The 25,148-nt window shown below is 42.1% G+C and overlaps 1 protein-coding gene across 1 annotated transcript in view; it reads left to right on the forward strand.

Annotated features, from left to right (window-relative positions):
- The first annotated feature begins 554 nt into the window (after nucleotides 1-554).
- Nucleotides 555-25,148, forward strand: part of LOC114556335 (regulator of G-protein signaling 3) — a 54,530-nt gene continuing 29,936 nt past the window's right edge. The window contains exons 1-11 of the mRNA XM_028579237.1: nucleotides 555-971; nucleotides 2,500-2,667; nucleotides 5,629-5,866; nucleotides 7,874-8,021; nucleotides 14,218-14,268; nucleotides 15,530-15,579; nucleotides 15,687-15,775; nucleotides 15,997-16,050; nucleotides 17,986-18,034; nucleotides 18,507-18,624; nucleotides 24,195-24,448. Coding sequence (XP_028435038.1) covers nucleotides 943-971; nucleotides 2,500-2,667; nucleotides 5,629-5,866; nucleotides 7,874-8,021; nucleotides 14,218-14,268; nucleotides 15,530-15,579; nucleotides 15,687-15,775; nucleotides 15,997-16,050; nucleotides 17,986-18,034; nucleotides 18,507-18,624; nucleotides 24,195-24,448 — 1,248 coding nt within the window. The 5' untranslated portion in view covers nucleotides 555-942. The remainder of the gene's footprint in view (nucleotides 972-2,499; nucleotides 2,668-5,628; nucleotides 5,867-7,873; nucleotides 8,022-14,217; nucleotides 14,269-15,529; nucleotides 15,580-15,686; nucleotides 15,776-15,996; nucleotides 16,051-17,985; nucleotides 18,035-18,506; nucleotides 18,625-24,194; nucleotides 24,449-25,148) is intronic.

Below are 25,148 nucleotides of genomic sequence, written 5' to 3' on the forward strand. Positions count from 1 at the left end.
AAAGCTCGGTCCAGACCTTGTTGGGACCCTCAGTTCTGAATGGTTCTGGTCCATTCAGGATCAGTTCTGTTTCCCACACAGATTAAACTGATCCTGAACAAAACACCTTTAAAATGTTTGAAAAGTTACCTGTGTGAAGTTCTTTGTGACAGACGAAGGTTTGGGAGGCAGTGTGAAGAAGATCATGTGATACGATTAAAAGCTCCAGAAACAGCTGCTGAGTAGTTGTAGAACAGATGGAGAGATTGTTTTTGCCCAAAAGTATAAACAGTTGTTTTTATTTAACCTTCATTGTGGACTATACGTCTGCCCATTGAACAGACAGTATTATATATTCTGCACTCAACCATTCAGCCACTTTTCTTATGATTTATTGTTTATTTCATATTAATGTTAATATTTTTGTTTATGTTTGCACCAATCACCAAGGTGTAACTTATTGTGGCAATAAAACCTTTTCTGATTCTGATGAAAAGTTCCTTTCATTTAATGAAAACAAGAAGCTTTTATGTTGAAGGTGCAGACAGGAAACAATCACGTTTGTTTGTTTTAACTTGAAAATCAGCTTCAGGTTTGAATTTTTGTCCTTCAGAGGGAAGGTTCAGAAACCCAAACAACAGAAACAAAAGAGGGACACATTAGTTAGACTGTGGGTTAGTTAGACTGTTGGTTAGATAGACTAAGGTTTAGTTAGAGTGTTGGTTAGTTAGGCTGTTGGTTAGATAGACTAAGGGTTACTTAGACTGCAGGATAGTTAGGGTTGTTAGATAGTTATACTGCAGGATAGTCAGGGTTGTTGGATAGATAGGGTTGTTGGAGAGATAGCGTTGTTGGATAGTTAGGGTTGTTGGTTATTTACACTGTGGGCTAGTTAGACTGTTGGTTAGTTAGACTGTTGGTTGGACTGCAGGATACTAGGATTGTAGGTTAGTGCAGGTCTTCATGGACCCGTCTGTGTGCAGCAGGAAGAGGTGAGTGAATATTTAACAGATCAGAGCTGCTGAACAAGTTGAAAGGTGAACTCAGAGACTTGAAGTTTTAACCTTTTTAAAGCTAAGTAAAAAATTGTTGTATGAGTTTAAATCTTTCAGAAAAATGAGACTTATGGAGTCAGAAACTCATCAAATGAAAATGAACAGAAGGTGTTAATTATCTAGTGAACAGATTAATATTAATACACACACACAGTTATTTATTACAGTTAACCGATGTTTTAAACTCACACAAAGTAGACTTCATATAGACGTGCTGCTGTTTTCTTTAAACTTTAAGTGTTTAACTGTCTGTGTGTGTGTGTGTGTGTGTGTGTGTGTGTGTGTGCGCGCATGCGTGCATGTATTAATCCGTTAATCCTCCTCGTTAGCTCCAATCAGTGTGACGAGCTGCAGCCTAACTTCCTGTTTCAGCTCGTTTCTTCTTCAGGTCAGAATTCAAACTGAACTTAAACAGTCAGTTTGTCTTTCAGTTCCTGGGTGTCGTCATGATGACAACAAGCCTGAAAACATCCCCAAACTAAAGTCTGACTTCACTCTTTAAAAAGCGACAGAGAAATAACAAGAAACATTGCAGCTTGTCTCCTTTTAGAGACTTTAGAGTTGTGTCTGCTAGCATCTCATGTTCAGCTCTACCTCCACAGCACTGGAGAGAAAGGTCTGGCTACACCACAGATGCATTCTGGGATAGGAGAATAAACTCTCTGGGTTGTTTACATTTCGCTGACCTCCAGACCAGACACAGCGACGGTGGCTCTGCTAAATAGTCTCAGGAAGGAACTTGTTTAGGTGAAACATTTACACCCCGCTAAAGAACAGTCCTCATACATTATTAAATAAAGTTAACTGTTGACACAACACAGTAACGTGAGATATTTAAATCAGCGGATACATGGTTAAACCTCATTGGCTCTTACCAGTGGATCTCCGTGTGGACTTCCAACCCGTTCTCAATCCGAACTCGTAAAATACGAACGTTTAGACAGTGGCTGTCAGCGTTTGAAGCAACGAAAAAAAGCCCCCTTCAATGTGTTTGTAGAACATACCTGGGAGAGCAGCAGCTACATGGGCTTTGAAGATGACGTAACACTAAGAGCGACTACGGTAGCGAGTAGTATGAACAGCCAAAAATCCACTTAGGGAGGTGTGTTGGGAGGGTGGAAGGGTCAACAACACAGGACATTCACCCAGGAGACCGGAGATCGTGTCCTGTGTGTCACGTTTCCTAAACCCAACCATCCCGTTCTTCCTGCGTGTCATGGAAACGTAATTCCCAGAAGCCCACCCATGACGCGTTTAGATATGATGCTAAATGAGACTTTTAGCGTCAATAACGACAACAAAGGCACCTGACCAAGCGTCCGCATTTTACGAGATGGGAGTGAGAGTGTGTTGGTACTTTGTCCACAGCAATCCCACCAATCAGTCCCAAAACCTCCCAGTTAGAGAGGAAATTATTTAACATATTTTTTAGTTTATCCTGGAAATGTTGATTCTGTTGATCCAGAGCTGTGCTCCAGCTGCACCAGGAGGCCCAGTGTCAGCCTCCAGCCTGGAAGAGGAGGCGCAGAGAGAAGGAGATGAAGAGGACAGGAGGAGGCTGTAAGGAGAACAGAGATCCTGGAGACCAGGGAAGGAACTGGAGAACACAGAACCTGAAGAGAGAACACAGAGGGTGAGAACAGACGATCTTCACATTTTAATGCTGTGATGAGAAATTTTATATAGAGATTGAGGTGTCGTTAAACATTTAAATTATAATGTCTATAACTGACCCCAGACCAGGCTGAAACCTATTTATGGAAACATTGGAGCAAATGTCTGTCTGAGTTTTAATCACTTTGATCTTATGAACTTCAAAGTATACACTTTGTATGTCTTGTCTTTTTTGTGTTTTATACTATTGTTATGCAAAGCTTTATTATTGTTATTGATCTGACTTCTTCCACAAGTTTTTTGGCCTTCTGCATACTTTCAGCTACAGAAACAGTTCCCATTTGAAAATGTTCAGCTTGTTAAGGACATTGTGAATACAATTCTGCTTGTTTCTACATCTTATACATTTTAAAATATTAAGCCTTTTTAACTTTTTTATTTTTACAATGAAACCCGATGGTAAGAATCTTCAAATCCTCGTCAACTTAATCCACTTTGAAACGCTACTTCTTCCACATATTTTCAGCTAGAGACTTAATTTAAACTTTAATCAATCACGAAAACCTTAAAGCAGTACATTATGTTTCAGCTTTGTGATATCTTTAACATATTTTGAATTATCACAGTTTAAGCTTTAAGCTGTTTTCAGAAAGGGCAGACTGAATATCCATCAGCTGAACTATGATAAAGGTATGTTAAAAGTAACATGTTCAGTACTTGTGTACACAACACTGTTGCTGACCTTGAATGGTCTGCAGATTAAAATAAAACTATGTTAAAACATCTCCTCCCTGAGCAGAAAAACTGTCAGATAAATTCTGCAAAATTCTCTTCTGGATCAACGCTGAAAACTGTAAAAAAGTTTGGGTTTGATAACAGACTAAAGTTTACACTCATCCAGCGGTGTAGTCTAGTTTTTGGTAGTGAGTATACATTGATTTTTCCCTCCCAGCTTCATACTCACCCATCCCAGACCGATGTGTCCCAGAGCGACACCCCATGCGTATTTTGTAACGCTACCACATACAGCATCAGCCTCATCTGGTTCATTTCCCAAAGTTTCTGTAACGTTAAGGTCTGCTGCAGTCGCTCAAAGCGGCAGTAGCTTCAGGGGCAGGCTTACCAAAACACTGATAGTTTAGTTTGAGCTCGCTTTCATTTTATATATCATATAATCTATAGTGATTCACATTAGTTAATTTCAAATTTGCACAGAGAACGACCGCCAAGCAACTGTGTTGTTGTTCCTAAGTGACTCGCAACACAAACGGGGTGAATTTATAAAGTGTAAAAGTTCTGTCACAAAACAATCATCGTTACGTATCATCAGACTTTTGTAAGTGAGAATACGGATAGCCTTGACCTTTCCTAGTGGGTATATGGCGTACACCTGCGTATCCTATAGACTACACCACTGCACTCATCTTGTGTGTTTGCTCTGAATTGGACTTTAGGTTTCTGTAGTCATTATTTATGCTTTTTGTCTATTGGATGAGTTTTGTGACATTAATTCAAAGCAAAACTTCTCAAGTATCAATCAAAAAACACTAACTCAAGCAAAAAAATTGTCACCTCAAAGGTAAAACTTAAAACAAAATATTTGCGTAGTTGTAAACTATTGGTCTTTTATTTGTTTGATATGATGTCTTTTTGTTTACAGTTCCCTCTGCTTCTTTCTCAATGATCAGTCTTTAGCTCTCTCCATCACGTTTGCAGTCATGCTCCCAGCTTTCTCCTTTGCGCTCCCTGAGTTTTTGCTTGCGATTCTGACACAGATATCTAACCCTAACTTAACCAATACCCTAGCATTGTGTATTATCAGGCCAATAGCAACCACAACAATTAGTAGTTAGCTGGATAATCATTTTTCCTAATAGACCATAATATAGCTACGTTACTAACCTAAGGTTACCTGGGAGAGCATCGTAGCTCTGCTCGGGTCCTGCAGGTCTCTATAGAGAGAAGACGATAATTAATACAGCTCCATTGAGTAAGGCCTCACGAAGAATACATGATTCCCATGGTAAATTATTAGCTCAGTAAGATAGCCGGTGGCTACAAGTTTTAGATAACGTTAGCAGTATAGCTAACGTTAAATGCTAACTTAAAAAAGCTTTACTAGCTGGCTAGCTAGTAACTTAACACAACAAAACAACAAATGTCTAGTAACCATGCTTGCAACGTAGATCACAGATAATATATAAATGATCAATACTTACACTTTATTAATCTTGAAGTAATCCCCTGTGGAGTGGCTTGTGTGTCCTCCAGACCAGACTCCGAGTCTCTAACGTTAGTTTACCTGCACTGAGGCTGAGCTGTCACTCAAACTTTTCCTGAACTTTCCCTTAACACTCATTAGCCAATGGGGACCCACCCCTGTAAGACCCGCCCACGCGAGATATTTGTGTCAGAATCACAAGCAAAAACTCAGGGAGCGCAAAGGAGAAAGCTGGGAGCATGACTGCAAACGTGATGGAGAGAGCAAAAGACTGATCATTGAGAAAGAAGCAGAGGGAACTGGAAACAAAAGGACATCATATCAAACAAATAAAAGACCAATAGTTTACAACTACACAAATGTTTTGTTTGCAAGTTTTAAGTTTTACCTTTTGAGGTGACACTTTTTTTGCTTGAGTTAGTGTTTTTTGTTTGATACTTAAGAAGTTTTGCTTGGAATTAAAGTCACAAAACTAATCCCATATTTGTCGTGCTGAATGTTTTCTGTGGAGAAACCTGTGAGCACATCTCTGTAAAGTGGAGCTGGTGCCTGATTCTTTGGGAGAAACTGTCCATTAAATCAATTAACCAATGATTCGTTGACAGAATCATCGGTGTTTCTGTAGAGGAAAGTCCACGTAAAAAACAATATAACATCAGAATGAATGACCAGTAATAGTAGAGCTTTGGGTTTTATATCTCACTAAACTGAATCATGGGTCTGAACTGGACTAAATATTTTCTGATGTTGACTCTGCAGCTTCTCTCCGTCTGGAAGCAGAAACAGGACCGCTACTGGGACCGGATCTGAGGCTGGATTCAGGTCCGGAGGTGAGGTCCGGTTCTGCAGAACTGACATTAGAGTGGCCCAGATCAAGAAGACCAGGACCCAGACCTCAGTCCAGACTGGATGTGGTCCGGACCAGACTAATCCTGGATCGACCGAGACCCAGATGGACCGGAGGAGACATACCCGGACCGCAGAGTCCAGGTCTGAGGTCAGTTAGATAGGCTCTCTGTCTTATCCTGGTCCAGATCCAGAAACTGCTGCAGCTGCAAAGATGTAGACTAAAACACAAAAGCAACAAAATCTTCCAAGAAAATGAATCCATCCAAAATAGGTTATCAGGAAAAGTAGCCAAAAATCAAGAAAAAGCAACAACACACACAGATGACTAACACATGAAGTTTGAATTGTGGTTTGTGTTTAGTCAGTCAGACAGTCAGTCAATCAGGCTATTATGCGCCGGTGGGAGTTCGCCCTAGAAACAGACAGTCCCACCACTCCTGGCTTCATCTCTGCATCCACACAGACCTCTGGAGTGAATTTGCAGCCATAACCCTGCAAAACGCCAATTTGCCTCTCTTTCTCTTAATTTTCTCCTCAGCACCTGCTCATTAATGTTACAGCTGCCATTACACAAACATTTTGGAATAAAAGAGAAAATGCTGACTTCCTCCATAACCTCCCTAACTTTAGTGCAACAGCGTGCTGCGTCTGATGTCATTGTTCTTTTGCGCATGCGGGTCAGTTCGAAACCGCAAACCGTTCACACTGGAATCTGATATAGGACACAGGTAACACAAGTAACACAGGTAACAGGTAACGTGAACAGCCAAACAAAACATTGGATCTGAGCAAAAAATCTGAATTAAGCGTTAAGCCTTGCGGTGTGGACGTAGCCTTAGTCAGTCGGTTAGTCTGGCTGACTCCAACTTTTTCAGTCCCGATACCGAAACTGATGCCAGGGCTTTGTGTATCTGTTGATACCCGATACCGATCCGATGCCGTTGCTGAATTAATAATAAACTGTATACCTTCCACCTTATACCTTCCTCCCACCATATGGAAGAGAGCACCAGACCTTCCTAACTAAACATTACTTTCCTAACTAAGACAAAATAACATAGATGTAATGTATTGAATTCTTATTTATTTGTTATTTAAAAAACAACTGTGCATTCAAATCGAAAATAGAATGTTATCAAACTTCTTAAAATAAATTTAAATAAATAATAATGGGCCATCAATAATGGAGCACCTTTTATATAGGTTTATAATGGCTTATTCTACTGTCAGGAGTACATAGAATATCTCAAAAACATGTTAATGTCATCATGTTTACTAAAAGCTTTTATTACTAAAGGGTTTGGCTCCACGACATTATACAATAACGTTATATGAAGGAGAATCCATCAAACAGTTACAGAAGCTAAACTATTTGTATTGTCCAAACTGCAAAGTAGTAAAATAAACTCAAATCGAATGAACACATACAAACAACTTTAACATTGTTTCCCTTTCAAAACAAATAGTTGTAAGCTAGTTGTATAAACGCTACCTTGGCCACAGGTAAGTTGTTGTAGTGTGGTTGTAGTGGGCGAGTGAACGTAGCTCTGCTGTCAGCCTCCTTCGCTGTTTGAAGGCGAGGCGAGACATCTTAAATCCAGAGTTTTAATCATTGCTCTGAACCCGTCTTTCTCAGCGGTCTGTAGCGGGACCGGAGGTGGATTGCGTTCATAACGTTGCTCCGCTGCATGCTTGAAGTGACACGTCTAGGCTAGCAGCTATAATCCAGCTTGCCATTCGGCGGTGTAGCTACATTTGTAAATGTAAAATTATTAGTGTTAGAAACTGTTTAAGTCTCAAATTGTTATATGCTTTGGTGTTTTATCCTTTTAAGAGTGTTAGTTGTGGGTTATTAATTGTTGTTTTATAAAGTTACTACCATGAGTGAGAAGGGTCCACAGTTAAAAGGGGTCCCGGTGCTGCGGCTGAGTGAAAAAAAACTGGATCGGCCCGTGGATCTGTTAATTTTTCCGATCCACCGATCCTGCTATTTTGTCAATATCGGGGCCGATACCCGATCCAAATATCGGATCGGTGCACCCCTAGATAACACCTCTGACTCAACCGACCAGAGAAATGTTCTTCTGAGCCTGATTTCACACTGTCTGATCCTGAACCTGCTGATGTTTGATCCTGTCTGTCTGCTTTGGTCCAGGACCATACCAGGTCCACAGCTGGCCCATCCTCTGAAACCAGGACCAGCAGGTCTGAGAGAGCCCCGGGTCCATCCAGGACCAGGTCCAGGTTTGAGACCAGGACCAGGAGGAGGAGGAAGATCCAGCCGTCTGTGTTCCGAGGCAGAGGTATGATATCAGCAAGATAATAAATCCTTATGTGATTTTATTTATTTAGCCCATGTAAAAAACAACAATAATACAAACCATTCAAAGGAAAGCCAGAAACCCTCAGGGGGCGCCTACAATAATTCAATAAAACATAACCTCCACTAGAAACCTAAATATAGGTCAGAGCTGATACTGGAACAAACGTAAAAAAGTAAAGACAACCTCACATTGTGTCAATTACTTTTATACATTGCCTCTAAAAGTTTCATCCGTCATGAAAAAATTGGAATGGGTTTTAGAGTTTTCACAAAGAGAAGGGATGAGCCTGGGTTAGGGTTAGAAAGATTCTGGCAGAGAGAACGTGCCACTTAATAACTCAGTCTGCTGTCGACGGGTCACATGATCATCTACAGGATGAAGGTGATGAGGAGGAGGATGGAAGATAGGAAGAACAGAGAGAGAGTGTAGGGATAACGATGAAGAGAGAGGGAAACTCCTTCAGGTAGTCATGGTGCCAAATGCAAGAAGATGCATAGAGGACAGGCAGGCAGACAGACAGACAGACAGACAGACAGACAGACAGACAGACAGACAGACAGACAGACAGACAAACAGAGAGACATACCAGTCCAGTATAGAACTCAATTTAAAATCCTGAGTTCTCATTTATAAAACTGTGCGTAGGATCCTTACTATAAGTGTACGTATGCCTGGAAGCCCAAAATGGTGTACACCAAAACAAACGTCAGATTTATAAAACCGTGTGTACGCACACCTGTAAGCAATGTTCCCTTTATAAATCACAGATTGACTACAAGCGTGTGTACGTGGATCAGCCTCTTATTCCACCCTGTACACGCCCATTTTTAACCATAAATAGTCAATGCAAAGCACCTCGTGAATGCTGATCAGTATGTTAATGACCCTGGCAGCTGTTACACCGAATCATGATGACTGCAAAAAACTTCTCAGCGCTTCAGGAATTTCTCCAAACTGAATTATAATTTCGGCCTGTTGTTGCACAGTGTATGGATCCCTGATCTATAGACTACATATATTAATAATAAGGCAGGAATTACGGCACTCTGGGACAGCTTTGATATACCAGACGTATAGAATAAGACTTAACAGAACTATATCCAAACAATTCTTAGTGATGAAGTTGAAGATATTATATATATATATATATATATATATATATATATATATATATATATATATATATATATATATATATATATATAGAAAACAACACTTATCTGTCAGCAATTTCCCTCTGAAAACAGCCGGTTTCACCCAGAGTGGCGAGGACCTGTATTTGGACCGGGATGGCACTGTTCAGGCGTGTTGCCCTTTCTACTGGACCCAATTCAGTAGAGAGATCTAAGAGCTCAGCTTTAGGGAATCATCGTCATGGTCCCTGAAGTCTCTTTCTCTCCTGATTCTTCCATTAGTGTAGTCCTACTGCAGGGCCAGCAGGGCCATCATGCAGCATTACGCACGGGGGGGTCACCGCAGTATTTAGATGTTTACAATCATTTGTGATTGTTAACACCTTGCCAACACAGCATCAACTAGTGGTATCCCTCACTCTGAGATACAATTTGAAGACAATATAAAGTCTAATAGGCAACACACACTTTTCTTCATGCAAGTTTTGTTATGAACAGTATTAAAGTTTGGACCGATAACGAGGACATTAAGGGTAACTATTGCGCGTGAGCTTAACGGCTGTATTTTCAGACTTTGACATATAATGATATTTCAATCAGGAGACTTCATTTCTGATATGTGATGATTTATTGTACATGTGCCTGAAATGTACAGTAGTCTTTGGAGATTAGACTCCATCATTTAAAAATTCTGAGAAACTTTTAAAAAAGGGGTAGGGCCGAAGTATGAAGTAAATTGGTGAACAAAACGTTCCTATCTGATATCATGATGACACTGAGAATGATAGACTGGTATGAAATTAGCCGCGTTTGGGCCCGTTAGATTAGCCTGCCAAGAAATATACGACAGTAAGTGAATATATTGAGGATGATGAAAATAACAATAACGATGATAGTGGCAATGATGATGGTTATAATAAGCAGAATATAAACGAACAATAATAATAAAAAGAAGATGAAGTTGATGAGGAGGAGGATGATTTGCATAGAGGTGTTTTGTGACTTTAACCTCGGGCCGAAGTATGAACCCCCAAAAAGAACGTGGCGAGAACTGGGTGAACGAAACGTTCCTATATGATGTCATGGTGAAACAGAATGATACCGCGTATAATGGAATTATTCCGCAATTGAGGCTGTCAAGAGTAGCAGACCAGGAAAAGGATACGACAGGAAATTAATGATGATGATGATATTAAAGCATAAGTAAGACAGAACGAGGCAAGTGAAGACAAAGATAGGGAGGATGCAGATGACGATGATTACATGGAGGCGTTTCGCGATTTAAACCTCGGCTGCGTCCGGGTTAGGCTACCCTGGATGTCGGCATGGCAACTTAAACCTCGGCTGCTGCGTCCGGGTTTGGCTGCCCTTGAAGTCGGCGTGCGACTTGAACCTCGGCTGCTGCGTCCGGGTTAGTCTTGTCCTCGGCTGCTGCGTCCGGGTTAGTCTTGTCCTCGGCTGCTGCGTCCGGGTTAGTCTTGTCCTCGGCTGCTGTGTCCGGGTTTATATTTATTCATTTTGATTTATATACGTATGACCGTCACCTGGTGTACGGGTGCATAATTAAGAATAAAGCATGAGAAGATGAGATGCTGACAGACAATTATGCAAATCACTCAATGAATGAGAAAATGAATCAGAGATCATAAACACGCCACCACCAGTTATATGCATGCTTAATAGGATTATGAACATGACTAAGAACACTTTAATGACCACCGTTTGCCCTGTAAGGTGGACTACCACCACCTAACGTAGCATAGGGATTCCCCAAAACTTAACTAGCCAAAGAAAAACCAGTGCCACACAGTATAGTTAACATAGTGCCTTAGTAGTACCCAGATACCAACTGACACTAGAGTGGCTAAGACATAGAAGCCCTCTGCATGATGACGATTATGAGAAGCAAGTGAATGCCGACCACGACAATTTAAATGTGTCGACATAGCTAAAGTAATCTTTAATAATATAGAAAGTGTCTGGGTAGATACAGAAAATACTCCCCTTCAGCGGGCATCGCAGAATCTAGGTAAAAGTAAACGAAACAGACGTAGGATACTGCAAGAAATGATCAATGAAATGGGAAGCTGCGATGATCACAAAGCAGACATGAGGTCACATGACCCATATGCACCATGCTGAGGTTGGGGCGCCCATGACTAAGAACACTTTAATGATGCAAAACCAACCGCCGAGATCATCCATGACCGAAATATGGTGTAGTGATTAGACACTGGGGCTGCCACTGGTTCCGACACATCTACCGGGAATCAGTCAGAATCTGATTTGCAGGACTCGCACAAATATATTGCCAACATAGGAAAGTCGGTGGAAATGAACAACTCTTATCTTAGTAAATAAAAGCAATAAAACGTAAAACTCAATGAGGCCCCCGCAGATATAAGATAAAATAAAAGGAAATAGCTGATGCGAGCAATGCAGCTTGTTAGATAGATCATCAACAATAATTAAACTTGTCAAACAACGATGTGACGCCACCGTACAATATGAATATTGCGCTGAGAATATTTGCCTTGAAGACCATACAAGAATATTATGAACGTGCGCTACCCAACCGTGAGTGAGCATAAGCACAAACGATAGCAACCAGGCAAACGACGATGAGTGGAATTTGTACAAATGCAGAATATAAGAGCCATGTGCTTTTGCTACACATACAGCTGAAGCATTAAGACTTACATCTTTTATGCAGAAACTCAACAATGTAGAGATGCTCCATGCCACACGGTGTGCTCCATACCTTTTTATGGAAAAAGGCTGCCGGTAGCTGGTAAGATAAATAACTATGGTTAAATAGCATTATAGGTAGCAACAATACCCCTTACCGACATTAAGTCCTAGCAAGTAACTTTAATCTTTGTGTCACGGAAAATGAAATGATTGCTGAAGCTCAGATTGCCGCGCGCAGTAGCGCACAGCCCTACCCAAATAATATACAGTCCATGGCCCTAACATACTTCACTGTCAGCTACCAGGCCTAAAACATCCATGGGCCAGAGCAACCTCAGGTGTAAAGCCGAAACCACCGTAAGGGCGCAAGTAAATGCGCACGAGAATGTAAAACGTCACTGAAATGATAGAACACGCTACAAAGGATGTCGGAGAAGATAAAAAGCATCTTACACAGTGAGCCCATAGAGAAAGAACGTGCCTGCCTAGTGCGCAATTACTGTGAAGCATGAAGAGAAGTAAAATCGACGGCCCTGGCCGACGCTATCATAGACTGTACGGTAAATAGGCCCCAGAGGCGCAGAGGAATCTACGGCAGAAGCCAGAGTTTAGACGGCGCCCGGACTCCAGGCCACAACACCCAGATCCGCATTACAGGTGGGTGGAAAATGAATGAACAAAACATGCCCGATGAGAAACTTAACTTCGAAGGGTTGGATGATCAAGCTGAGTCGACGCACCGGTCTGAAATACGTTCAATGTCGCGGCCGAGAGCGGGCGGCCGGAGGCCAGCTGAGCAGGTCAGAGCGGGCCGTGTGGCGAGACAGGTGCAGCGAACGAGCAAAATCCCCAGGACCGCAGCCGAGTGAAAATAACTTCTGGAGTGAAATTGCGCTGCCAGGTTGCCACCATTGCACCCGCGGTGCATGCCCCAGAGATGCAGAAAAAACAGCGTGCAGAATGAGAGCGAAGGAAAAAATATCTTCTAGGATAGGCATCGCTGCTATCAACGCGAGACACGGCAGTGAAAAGGTGAATTGGTGCTCGTATCCTGAAATGACAACTGAGCAGCAGAGAGAGAGACCGGTTTAAAACGGGGAAGTCGTGCAGTGATTGGCTCATGAATTTCATGGCCGCTACTGATTGGTTAAGACTAAAGTGAACACCTCAACAGCTGATCCATTCAGTGTAGTGAGTGATTATGTTTAGGAAGTCATCCTGAAAGAATTTGCGCTCAGCTCCATATGCACAGTTTTAAAGACAGATATTTAGTTAATTAAATAGTGTTCTGCCGTTATCGGGCCATCTCCTCCTCCTGCGCTCCGTAGCGGACAATGTGATGTCGAGACAGCGCTGATTAAACATTAAGAACAAATATTTATATTACAAATGATATATGGAACAAGTATCACTAAGTACAAGCGCAAATAACACTGCTGGATTTAATATTCATGGTAATGTGAATGATATGGTATGAAAAAATGTGCTGAGGCATCAATACTTGAAAATATTCCAATTTCCTTTCTGCAGTCTGACTTCAGTTCACCACCTCACCATCTGCGTCGCCAATTCCTATTTTGTCTCCAAAATGTGCGTATGCACGGGTCAGAGTGGAGGAACGCACATTCTCCCGTCAAGTTAGTTTTTTATAAATCACAACCTTTGCGTGGGAAGCAGCGTGTGCACATTTTCAGCCACCTTTATAAATGAAACCCCTGGTCCTTACTTTTAGAGCCCTTCACGATCTCTGACTTGATTCAGCTTCATACCCCCATCCCTAGTCTGAGCTCATTAGGTCAGAGACTGTTAGTGGTTCCCCGCACTCCTTTTAAAACGAGAAGGGATCGATCCTTCCAAGCAGGGGCTCCTAGGCTGGGGAATGACTTCCCTCCCTCTCTACGTTGTGTGAATTCTGTTGAATCTTTTAAAAAACAATTGAAGACTCTGCAATTCAAGCAGGCTTTTAGTTAGTGGAGGGGTTTTTTATGGTTGTTTGTTATGTTTTCTAAATGTATTTAATTGTTCTTGTATTTTAATTTGTTGTGTTGTATTACATTTTATTGTGAAGCACTTTGCGATTTTTATCTGTGAAAGGTGCTATACAAATAAACTTTACTTTACTTACTTTACTTACTTTACAGAGAGGCAGACAGACAGACAGAGAGACAGACAGGCAGACAGCAGCGTCATGTTTGGTATTGTTTTTCATAACAGATGAATTATTACACTTGGGAGTCGTGCGAGGATTTTAATTTGGGAGTTTTTCAGAGGAAGGTCTGGAATGTCATGCTCACCAATCAGATTGGCTGCTGGGATCTACAGTCAGTGATTTAGACTCTCTCTCCTGATAGGTCGGCTGCGGCTCTCCATCTCTGCAGAGGCGGGACAACTCGTCATCCACAGTAAGTGATGCAGCAGCCAATCAGCGCACAGCTTTCAGTTACAGCCTAACGTTAACATGATATTTCTGTTTAAATATGTAAACGAGGCGTCATCTCATGATATCTTGTAGTAAATTTAGAAGAAATCTGTAGACACACAGAGTCTGAGAGAAGACGTGTTAAATAAATCTCTAAATTATGTTTCTGTCTCTTTAAAACGTATCAACACTCAGCACACCAATCAATAATGACATCAACAATCAAAATGTCCTCTATGATACCTTTTAAATCAGCCAACTCTCACTCAAAAGCGTACAAATAACACAGGTTTGGACTTTGAAAATACGTGCAATGTGTACGCCAAAGTAAAATTGTGCGTACAGTAGATACGTGGAGCGCTCCAATTATAGTAATGGAGACCGGTGCGTTTATAGTATAAAGGGAGGTGGGACCACGTAAGGTCCCAACACAGGACAGATACACAGGACCTTCACGTGGGAGATCGGGGTACGCGTCCCGCGTGTGGTGATTTTCAGCCTTTTTTCAGCCTTTTTGTTAAGCCGTGTAGTTGCGTGTTTTAGTGGTTATGTGCCGTGTTTTTGTGACTTTCTTGTGTTTTTTTTTGTTAAGCCTTCCCCAATGTTTCTTCCCTAAACCCAACCATTTATTAGTGTGTTTTTGTGACTTTTTTGTGTTAATAAAGCCTTTCCCTGCATTCTTTTCCTAAAGCCAACCATTTTTTTTTTGTGTGTGAGGCTGTTCTCGCGATAACGCACAACATGGCGAGGCGAGCCGCGTACATATAAAACGCACCGGTCTCCCTCCACGTATCTACTGTACGCACAATTTCACTTTGCCGTACACATTGCACGTTTGTAAACCCGTGTTATTTGTACGCTTTTGAGTGAGACCGGGTTGCTTTAAATATAGACTAACAACCTGTTTTCAGTCTGACTTTTAGTGTTTATACTTATTTATATAGTTTATAACGGATCATAGTTTTAGTTATTTTTATAATTATATATATGATTTTATTCATTTTATACTTTTTTCCCAACTATCCATATTTTGTCTATATGTAATTGGTCTTACTGTGCTTAACTCTTTAAATCCACTTTATTAAGGTTAATTCGTGCTGTTTTTCAGCTGTACAATAATAATAATCTAATAAATAAAGGTTGATTGAATAGCAGCTGTTAGTCCTTCAGTCAGCCAGCAGGTGGCAGCACAAACTGCACAAACATTGTTCTCTGAGTTAGCTGACAGAGTTTCTCTTCTGCAGTCCACGAGGCCAGAGGGCTGATGGGAAACTCTCCAAGCTCCTATGTCAAGGTAAGGGACCAATCAGCTGTCAGCATCTCGCCACTCGTCTCAGAAGACTAACTGTGTGTGTGTGTGTGTGTGTGTGTGTGTGTGTGTGTGTGTGTGTGTGTGTGTAGCTGGCAGTGACCTCTGACCTCAGCATCAGGATGAAGACTCCGACCATCTGGAACAACAAGAACCCAGAATACAACCACAAGTTTACACTGTGAGAGACAGACACAGATATATACACACACACACACACACACACACACACAGCATTCTCTGAGCAAGTTGGTATAAAATGGAAACCAATAGAATTAGTTAAGATTAGAGGGGTGTGTGTGTGTGTGTGTGTGTGTGTGTGTGTGTGTGTGTGTGTGTGTGTGTGTGTGTGTGTGTGTGTGTGTGTGTGTGTGTGTGTGTGTGTGTGTGTGTGTGTTCCAGGTGTGTCAGCGATGATGTCATCCCCAACAGGTTGTTGGTTTCGGTCTTCAGCAGGTCAGTGATGACGTCACTCTGAACATACTTCATATTATACTTTTGTTTATTTGCATACAATAAAATAAAAAAAAACAGCAGTTGCATGAGGAGAGAAGCCTGAAAGGTTTATTCAACATCCCATAATACACAGATGAAGCAAGAAACATCCTCTGAGTCAGACGATAAAGATAATCAACAGAATCATCTAATCAATAATAAATATTGGCCCTGAAAGAAATATCATAGGTGGGATTGGCAAAGGACAGAAAAGCAGGAAATACGCCGCACCTACTATGAAGTTTCAGAAAATGGTTCTAACCCAGCTATATTTATATAAATTAATATATAAATACCCAGCTTGCCACTGGATGTTGTGCCATTAGCAATAAAGCTAGGCCAGGGGTCATCAAGGGCCAGAATCTTTTTGAGCAGACACTCCAGGGGCCGGACTTACAAATAAAGAAAATAAAATGTATTTATACCTAATACGCATCTTCCTTTTATTTTCACTTTCTTACTAAATTAATGCTATATTTTTTATATGTATTAGTGTAAACAAATCCCTAAAAAACATGGAAACTCCATAATGATAACTACATAGGCTACTTAACTAGAAAATGATCTCCTAAAAATGTCACTTTCAAAGAGGCTGAAGTGAAAAGTTGTGGGAAACAGCAGCTGTAATGATGAATGGACTGTAAGCAGGCTAGCATTCCTCCTGTATGCCTCATTTGAAATAAGACAATGTTGTTGCTAAATAATACAACCGGCAACGTCATCAAGAATAAAGAACGCGGCATCATTCACGTGCATATGAAGTAGCCACATGTATCCGTTTTGGTCTTATAATACCTCCATAGGTTTACCGCTGCAGCGGAGAGGAGGGCTCGTTTAGACAGCAGCTACGTTTACAAGAGTTTGTCCAAAGTTCAAGATTGGTTGCAAATTAAGATAAACAGTTGGACTACAAACTGACATCTTTCATTTGAGCTCGTTTGTAAGTAGTAGAGCTGTGTTTGCACAGCGCGGTGGACGAGAGTGGCCAGAGATATGGGTTTCTACATGTTTCTGCCTGTACAACAGGTAGGTGGGTATTGATAAGTATTGACTCTTTAATCATGGAGGGTTTTTACTGTAGGCTACTTACAGTAACGAGTGTAGCGTTACTTCATCTGCGCCGTCAGCGGTAAATAATCCTTAGTAACGTTTCTAGTCAGTTACATGTGCTGCGTGAAGTACGCACACACCTCAGCCCTGGTGTGTGTGTGTGTATGTGTGTGTGTGTATGTGTGTATGTATGTATGTATGTATGTATGTATGTATGTATATATAAACCCTCCCAACAGGTTGAGGGTGTTACTTCATAAGAACATTTTACATTATTTTAAGCCAATTGCAGAGATGTTCACAAGTCATTTTTTTGAAATCCAAGTCGAGTCTCAAGTCTCTGGCCATCTGATCTGTCCCAAACACTGTATTGTTAAATCTTATGAATTCAAAGCATGTCCAGTATCAAAATCACTTGTAGGATAACTTTATGGGGTCTACTGCAATGCAATCTGAAGAAACACAAATTAAGAACTCATTAATGCAATGTATCAGAATTTCATGATACATTGCACATTATGGAAAAGGGCATGGGACACGCAGCTCATCATACATCCCCAACGTATATGTGGCAATAAAAGAAAATAGAAATACATGGATGAATTTAGATTTAAATAGCAATAATTGCATGAAAACAGGTTGTTGGCGAATCTCGAAGCTCGATTTCGAGTCAAGTCTGAAGTCTTTTGGGTAAGTCTGAAGTCAGCTGTTTGTGCGACTTAAGTGAGACTCAAGTCCGAGTCTCAGACTGGAGTCCCCATCTCTGGCCAATAGCATTCATTTGTTAATAAATGCTCAGTATATATATATATATATATATGAGTAAAAGTTGTGTTGTTTCCTCAGCTGCCGCCAGCTGATTGGCTGTATGAGCTTTGGGATTGGTTCCTCTCAGGTCAGTTTCAGCCAATCAACAAACACTCCTTCCTTCTTCCATCTTCTTTCCTTTCTTCCCTTTTTCTATTCTTCCTTATTTATTCTTCCCTTCTTTCCATTATTCTTTCCATCTTTGCCTCCTTTCTTCCATCCTTCTTCCCACCCTCTTATTTTCTTCCCTCCCTTCTTCCCTACGTACTTCCCTCCTTACATACTTAAAAAGTTAAAGTCTAGAACAGCAAAGACTGGTTGTCAACTATCAAAGTAATCTCCAACTATTCTGATAATTCATTAATCAGTTTGAGTCATTTTTATGATAAAACAGTTAAGCTTGTTAATCTGAATAAATTCTAGTTTCTTCTCTCCTCTGGGACAAGAAACTGAATCCTTTCTCAAACATGACTGTTATCTTATGTTTTATTGATTTAAAAGAGAAAATAACTGGCAGATTTAATGAATTAACCTGTTGCCTCCCCCCTTTGTGTTGGCAGCTAGTCTCCGGTTGGTTCTACCTGCTGGGGGAGGAGTTTGGGCGGACCAAACACCTGAGAGTGACATCACAGCGGAACAAGCCAATGAGGAGCCTAGAGGATGGTTCAGCGCGCTGCGGTGAGTCATGCTGCATTCAGGTGCCTCCTCAACATGGACGCTGTCGGGTTTCATCCTGCGTTTAAAGCACGAGATGCAACATTGTAAACACACGCTCGGGGGTATATTTTACGGGACCTGACGCTCAGCACCGCAACTCGCTGGTCCATCAATTAGTTTGCAGAAATAGTTTTTTCTTTTATTCTTGGTCTCCAGTGTCTGTATGAGAGTGAGAACTGCTAAACTACTGTACTCAGAGAAACTCCAGCACCAGTTGTCAACTTCTCAATAAGTTTGTTTATGTTTATTATTTAGATCCCCATTAGCTACTCCATTAAGCAGCAGCTATTCTTCCTGGGGTCTTAACAATTTTTACCAAAATACTAAAATCAAAGCTGTACAACAATGAAGACAAATACAGAAGTGCACACAACATCTTCTACATCAACTAACGAACAAACATACACACAACACATATACACTAAACATAACAACATAACAATATAAGCTCTTCCATGTACAAAATATTACCACTACAGCCACTGTGCATCACCTCCACCTCCCCCACCTCAGAAGGGGCCCCCCCACCAATGCCCACCTAAGAGGTGCCCCCCTCCACCTGAACCCCCTTCTCACACCTCAGTAACGCCTCTTTCCATCAGTGAGAGAGATGTCAACAAACTTTTCACGAGACAGAACCCCCACAAAGCTGCTGGACCGGATGCTGTCTCCCCATCCAGCTTGAAGCACTGCGCTGATCAGCTGTCTCCAGTGTTCACAGACATTTTCAACACCTCACTGAAGACATGCCACGTGCCAGCCTGCTTCAAGACCTCAACCATCATCCCTGTCCCCAAGATGCCAAGGCCCACAACGACTTCAGACCCGTCACCCTTACCTCTGTGGTTATGAAGTCCTTTGAGCGCCTTGAGCTTTCTCACCTCAAAGGCATCACTGACCCTATCCTCCCCTCCTGGACCCCCTGCATTTTGCTTACATAGCCAATAGGTCTGTAGAAAATGCAGTCAACCTGGCCCTACACTACATCCTCCAGTACCTGGACTCCGCAGGAACCTACTGGAGGATCCTGTTTGTGGACTTCAGCTCTGCCTTCAACACCATCATCCCGGCTCTGCTCCAGGAGAAGCTCTTCCAGCTTGGTGTGCCTAACTCCACCTGCAGGTGGATCACTGACTTCCTGTCTGACAGCAAGCAGCATGTGAAGCTGGGGGAACACGTCTCCGACTCACAGACCATCAGCACCGGATCCCCTCAGGGCTGTGTTCTTTCTCCTCTACTCTTCTCCCTACACCAACAACTGCACCTCCAGTCACAAGTCCGTCAAGCTTCTGAAGTTCGCGGACAAATCGGACTCAACTCTGATGGAGACAAGTCTGCTTACAGGTTGGAGGCTGACCACCTGGTGAAGTGGTGCAACCAAAACAATCTAGATCTCAACGCTCTAAAGACAGTGGAGATGGTTGTGGACTTCAGGAAGAACCCAGCCCCACCTGCCCCCATCACCCTCTGTGACTCCACAATTGACTCTGGGGAGTCTTTGCGCTTCCTGGGAACTACCATCTCCCATGACCTCAAGTGGGAGCGGAAATTCAGCTCCCTCGTCAAGAAAGCACCCCAGAGGATGTACTTCCTGCGGCAGCTGAAGAAATCCAACCCGCCAAAGACATTGATGGTGCACTTCTACACAGCCATCATTGAGTCCATCCTCACATCCTCCATCACCATCTGGTACGCTGCTGCCACTGACAAGTACAAGGGTAGACTGCAGCGTGTCATTCGGTCAGCTGAGAAGGTGATTGGCTGCAATCTGCTGGCGCTCCATGACCTATACGCCACCAGGACTCTGAAGCGTGCTGGGAAGATTGTGGCTGACCCCTCCCACCCCTGGCTCAAACTCTTTGAGCCACTCCCCTGTGGCAGGAGGCTGAGGTCCATCAGGACCAAAACCTGACGCCACATGAACAGTTTTTTCTCCTCCGCCACTAGCCTTACCAACACGGGCTGGAACCCACACGGACTCTCTCCACACTCCACCTCTGGCTCTACATGCCACTGTACCTACTCTGCTGTAGGATTCCTTTTTACTACTGTTTAACTTATTTATTATTTTTATTTTACATTTTATTTTTATCTTTATTATGTGTGTATGTTTATACTTATATTATTTATATAATTTTGTATCCTTCTTATATTTAGAGAATTTGTGACATGCACCAACAACACCATGACAAATTCCTTGTATGTGTAAAAAAACGTACTTGGCAATAAAACCCTTTCCGATTCTGAAAACATCAAAGTAAGCTGCTCCCATCCTTTCAGTAAACTCTGAATAGATCCCTGGGCTCCTTTTTTATGAGGAGGAACTCGCAGGATTTCTTAGAGTGGACAACTAAATCATCCTCACTGGTTCAAGTTTTTTTGACAAATTTTTAGGATGACAGATATGAAAAAACTAGTGCTGTCAAACGATTAAAATATTTAATCACGATTAATCGCATTAATGTCATAGTTAACTCACGATTAATCGCAATTAATCACACATTTGTATCTATTCTAAATGTCCCTTGATTTCTTGTTGTCCCATTATATTTTTTCGTTTTAATGCTCTTATCAACATGAAAAAGTGGATTGGCTTGCTTTGTGCAAATGTTTTTTTTAAAATTTAAAACAACATTGGCATATGCGTAGTGTTCAATTTCACACTAACATTCTCACTTGGAACTAATAATCTGTCACATGATGGTTTCCCCCGACTCATTTCCTGTATCTCGTTCTCCATAACCAATGTAAAATCAAGGAGAGGGTTAACTTTTCCCGCTCCAGGTTTCCCACCGTGGTCAGAAAGAACAGAGGAGACACTTTGTTTCTCTCACTGACTGTAGAGTCACTACTCGCTCCGAAGTTAATCGCCGTGACGAGCCTACTAGCTACTAGAGGTGTGAATCTTCACTGGTCTCCCGATTCGATTACGATTAGGCTATCAAGTCAGCGATTCAATTGCATCACGATGCTTCAAAATAAATTTTTCTATTAAAGCCATATAGGATATTTGACTTGACAAACTTGCATTGTCAATTGCAATGCCCAAGCTGCAATACGTAACTTCAGACTGGAATGATGAAGTGTTTGGGTTCATTTCTTTAAAGTAGCTACCACGAAGGTTGACGAAGGTTGAAATCTATTGTGCTGTATTGGAATAACTGACCTCAGACAACTCTTAAACAAAATAAGATACTGCTTACTGAACAATAATTAAATGTATAAATAACATTTAGCCGTTAGATTGAATAACAACAAAAAAACATAACCCAAATCACACCATTCAAATAGGCTAACTGCAATATTTCTTCAAATGATATTACACACAACTACCCCTTTACCAGTTTCTCTATCAGTTTCAACTTAAAACACTCCAGCTACACAAAAGGATTCCTCCCCTACAGCATTTCAATGTAAAACTTACTCAAACCCTATTAAACCACTGCGTTAACACAAACCTACACACACACACACACACACACGCCGAGAGGAGAAAAAAGAAAAAGTTGCGGGCTCATGTGGACATGCAGCAGCCAGCAGGACGTTATCTTCAGTGAAGCAAACACACAGAAATCCAACTTACAGTTAGCGGTTAGTCCCAGAAACACAGCTCAAACACGAACACCAAAACCAGTCACCAGCAACAGCAAAGTCCTCTTCAGCAGGGAAACACGCTGTCGTCCTCTCCGGTCCAAAATCAGCGTCCTCCGAACCAACAATTCTCCGCCATTAGCTCCAACTTTAGCTAGCTAGCTAGTCCGTTAGCTCCAACTTTAGCCAGGCACACTAGCACAACGTTTGTTCTAAACCACGGCTGTTAGACCGGAAAAGTGCCGTAGTGTAGCTACACCTCTTCAGCTTCGTTATTCCACTTAGATCGTTTCCAAGCTAACTAGCGTCTCGATGTTTCTCAGTGTTTTCTTTCCTCTTCTCGATTTGTGATCCTCTCCCCTCTCCCGTGTCTCTGCTCAGCCGTTTTGCGTGTGTGTGTCTATGTTTGTGTGTGTGTCTGCCTGTCTCCGTCTGTCTGTGTGTGTGTGTGAAACGGGTTAGCTAGGCTACTGAGTGTTATTTTTCATTTGAATGTTTATGCTGCGTGGCCATAGTGGGATTCATAATTTTGCTTCTGGTCTAGCTAGATCCAAAAGAACGTTAATCCTTCCTTAACTGTGTATGCGTTAATCGCGCGATAAAAAAATTGTCGGCGTTAAAATGGGTTTGCGTTAACGCCGTTAATAATGCGTTAAACTGACAGCCCTAGAAAAAACACTTACTGCAGTCATTCTTCTCCGCTTATTTATACAGGGAAAACTGGCACCGAAGGAGAAAAACGTCAGGCCTCCAGCTGCTAACATGTTAGCTTCATTAGCTCTGACAGAAACCCTCAGGAGACACACACACACATGCTCACACACATGCTCACACAGAGCCAGGCTCACACACACACCCTCCCTGTCCCTTATAGAAGCTGTATGTTATATTTATAGTGTGATGGGGGAGGAGAGAGCCAGCAGTGGTAGATATAGATTAAACCTGACTCTCTCCTTCTCTCTGTTTCTCTCCCCGGGGGTCCACACGGTCTCCATGGTGATTAGAAGCTGCCCGGTAACATGTGACCCTCACAATACCTCTGCACCCCCCTCCCCTGACTCTGGTTCTGCGGTTAGATCAGAGAGAGGACAGTCTTGTGTTTGAGTTTGTTCTCTGAGCATCAGACGTTCAGTCAGCAGGAACATCATCAGGACTCCAGACGTGTCTCCCGGACTCCATCCGGACCCGCTGACAGTCCCAGAACTACAGGACTCCATCCGGACCCGCTGACAGTCCCTGAATCTGTGGATTTTATTTTACAGTTTTCAGCGTCGATCCAGGACAAAAATCTGCAGAATTCTGCTTGTGCTGAAAATGTGTTAATAATATATCATTTCATTTTAATTTGTTTTAAATTTGCATTGTGGAGATTTCTGCATCTGCAGAGAAGTTAACTTCCTTTAACATTATCTCGACTTTGCTTTTCTTCATGTCAAAGACAAAAGAAGAAACGGAGTTGAGTTTTGATGCTGCAGACATAAATCCAAACTCTTCCTAGTTCAGCTCCAGGTTTAACTGATACTGTCCTGGTCCTGCTCTGATCTACATCTGCAACTATAAAGATTATTATCACGGTGGATTAATGTATGTTCATGTTCTGGATGAATGGATGAGTAGTTCTGTCTCTAAAACGTGGATCAGTGTCTCCCAAAGCCCAAGATGACGTTCTCACATCTTGTTTTATCCCCAACTCAAAGATCTTGAGTTTCCTGTCTCAGAGGAGAGAAGACACTAGAACATATTCACCTTTAACAAGCTGACATCACACTAGTTAAAGAAATGACTCACACAGATTAATCTATTATCAGAATAGTTAATTAAAAGTCTGTGCAGCTGTAGTCTCATCAGGATGTTCTGGAAGAACACTGCGTGGTCCTGGGATGATGCAGCCAGGGGTGATGATGATGATGATGATGATGATGCTGGTTATTTGCTCGCAGCAGAACTCCGAAGCACTCCAGATCCGGCTCCAGATACCAACGTGAACCGCACCGCAGCCGCCCTGACCCACAGCACCACTGGACCCAGAGACCGGACGAGCCCAGTCCTCGCCCTCTCCAGAACCAACACCAAAACCAGCAGCTCCAGCTCTGGTCCGGCCAGCAGCGTCCACAGCCGCTGCGTCTCCACGCTATACGCCGACTCCACCCAGCGCCAGGTGACCCGGGACAGCGGCAACACCCGCCGGCTGACTGTGAGTGCAAACAAACTCAAACTGTCTGAACAATGTTTTTGCAATGTTATACATATTTCAGCAATAATACGGCGCAGGAATGTGGTTTAGATGTCTCTGGGGTCGGCAGAATCTCCGCTTCTGGTCCTTCCTATCACTAGAGCATCTGTCACTCACATGACGAAGTAGGAGACGGGGAAGATAGCAGGAGACACTACAGATGTTAGTCATTAATTATTTTAACAGTAGAATAGAATGAAGTTTGTTGTCATTGCACAAGCTTGTTTACAACGAAGTTAGCTGTGCTGTAGTATGGGAGGTATATAGAAAGGCCATCGGACCGTTGGCCATGGTCATTTATTTAGTATACAACAAAATGGGGATGGTTGTTAATTGTCATGGTAACAGCATGCGCCAGTGGTGCCGTAAAGCGCTGCTGTTCTGGAATGTAATGTTTTTTTTGAGTATGTAAGCACCAATCACTGAGGGTAACTACTGTGGCAATAAACTCCTTTCTGCTTCTGGAATTGGTTTCACCATGAAAGGTCAGTGGTAACGGGGTCAAAGTTTAAATAATTAGAACTTTGAGCGCAGTGCACACGTGTATACGTGAGCGGTGCGCGACGCTGAGGGGTAGCGCTGCGCCATGTTTGAGTCTAAAGTTCAGAGCAAAGATTCAGGACGATGAGTTGAAACCTGCAGCATTACTCCATCTAAGGTC

This window comes from Perca flavescens, chromosome 5, assembly GCF_004354835.1.
Source record: "Perca flavescens isolate YP-PL-M2 chromosome 5, PFLA_1.0, whole genome shotgun sequence".
NCBI classification, from domain to species: Eukaryota; Metazoa; Chordata; class Actinopteri; order Perciformes; family Percidae; genus Perca; species Perca flavescens.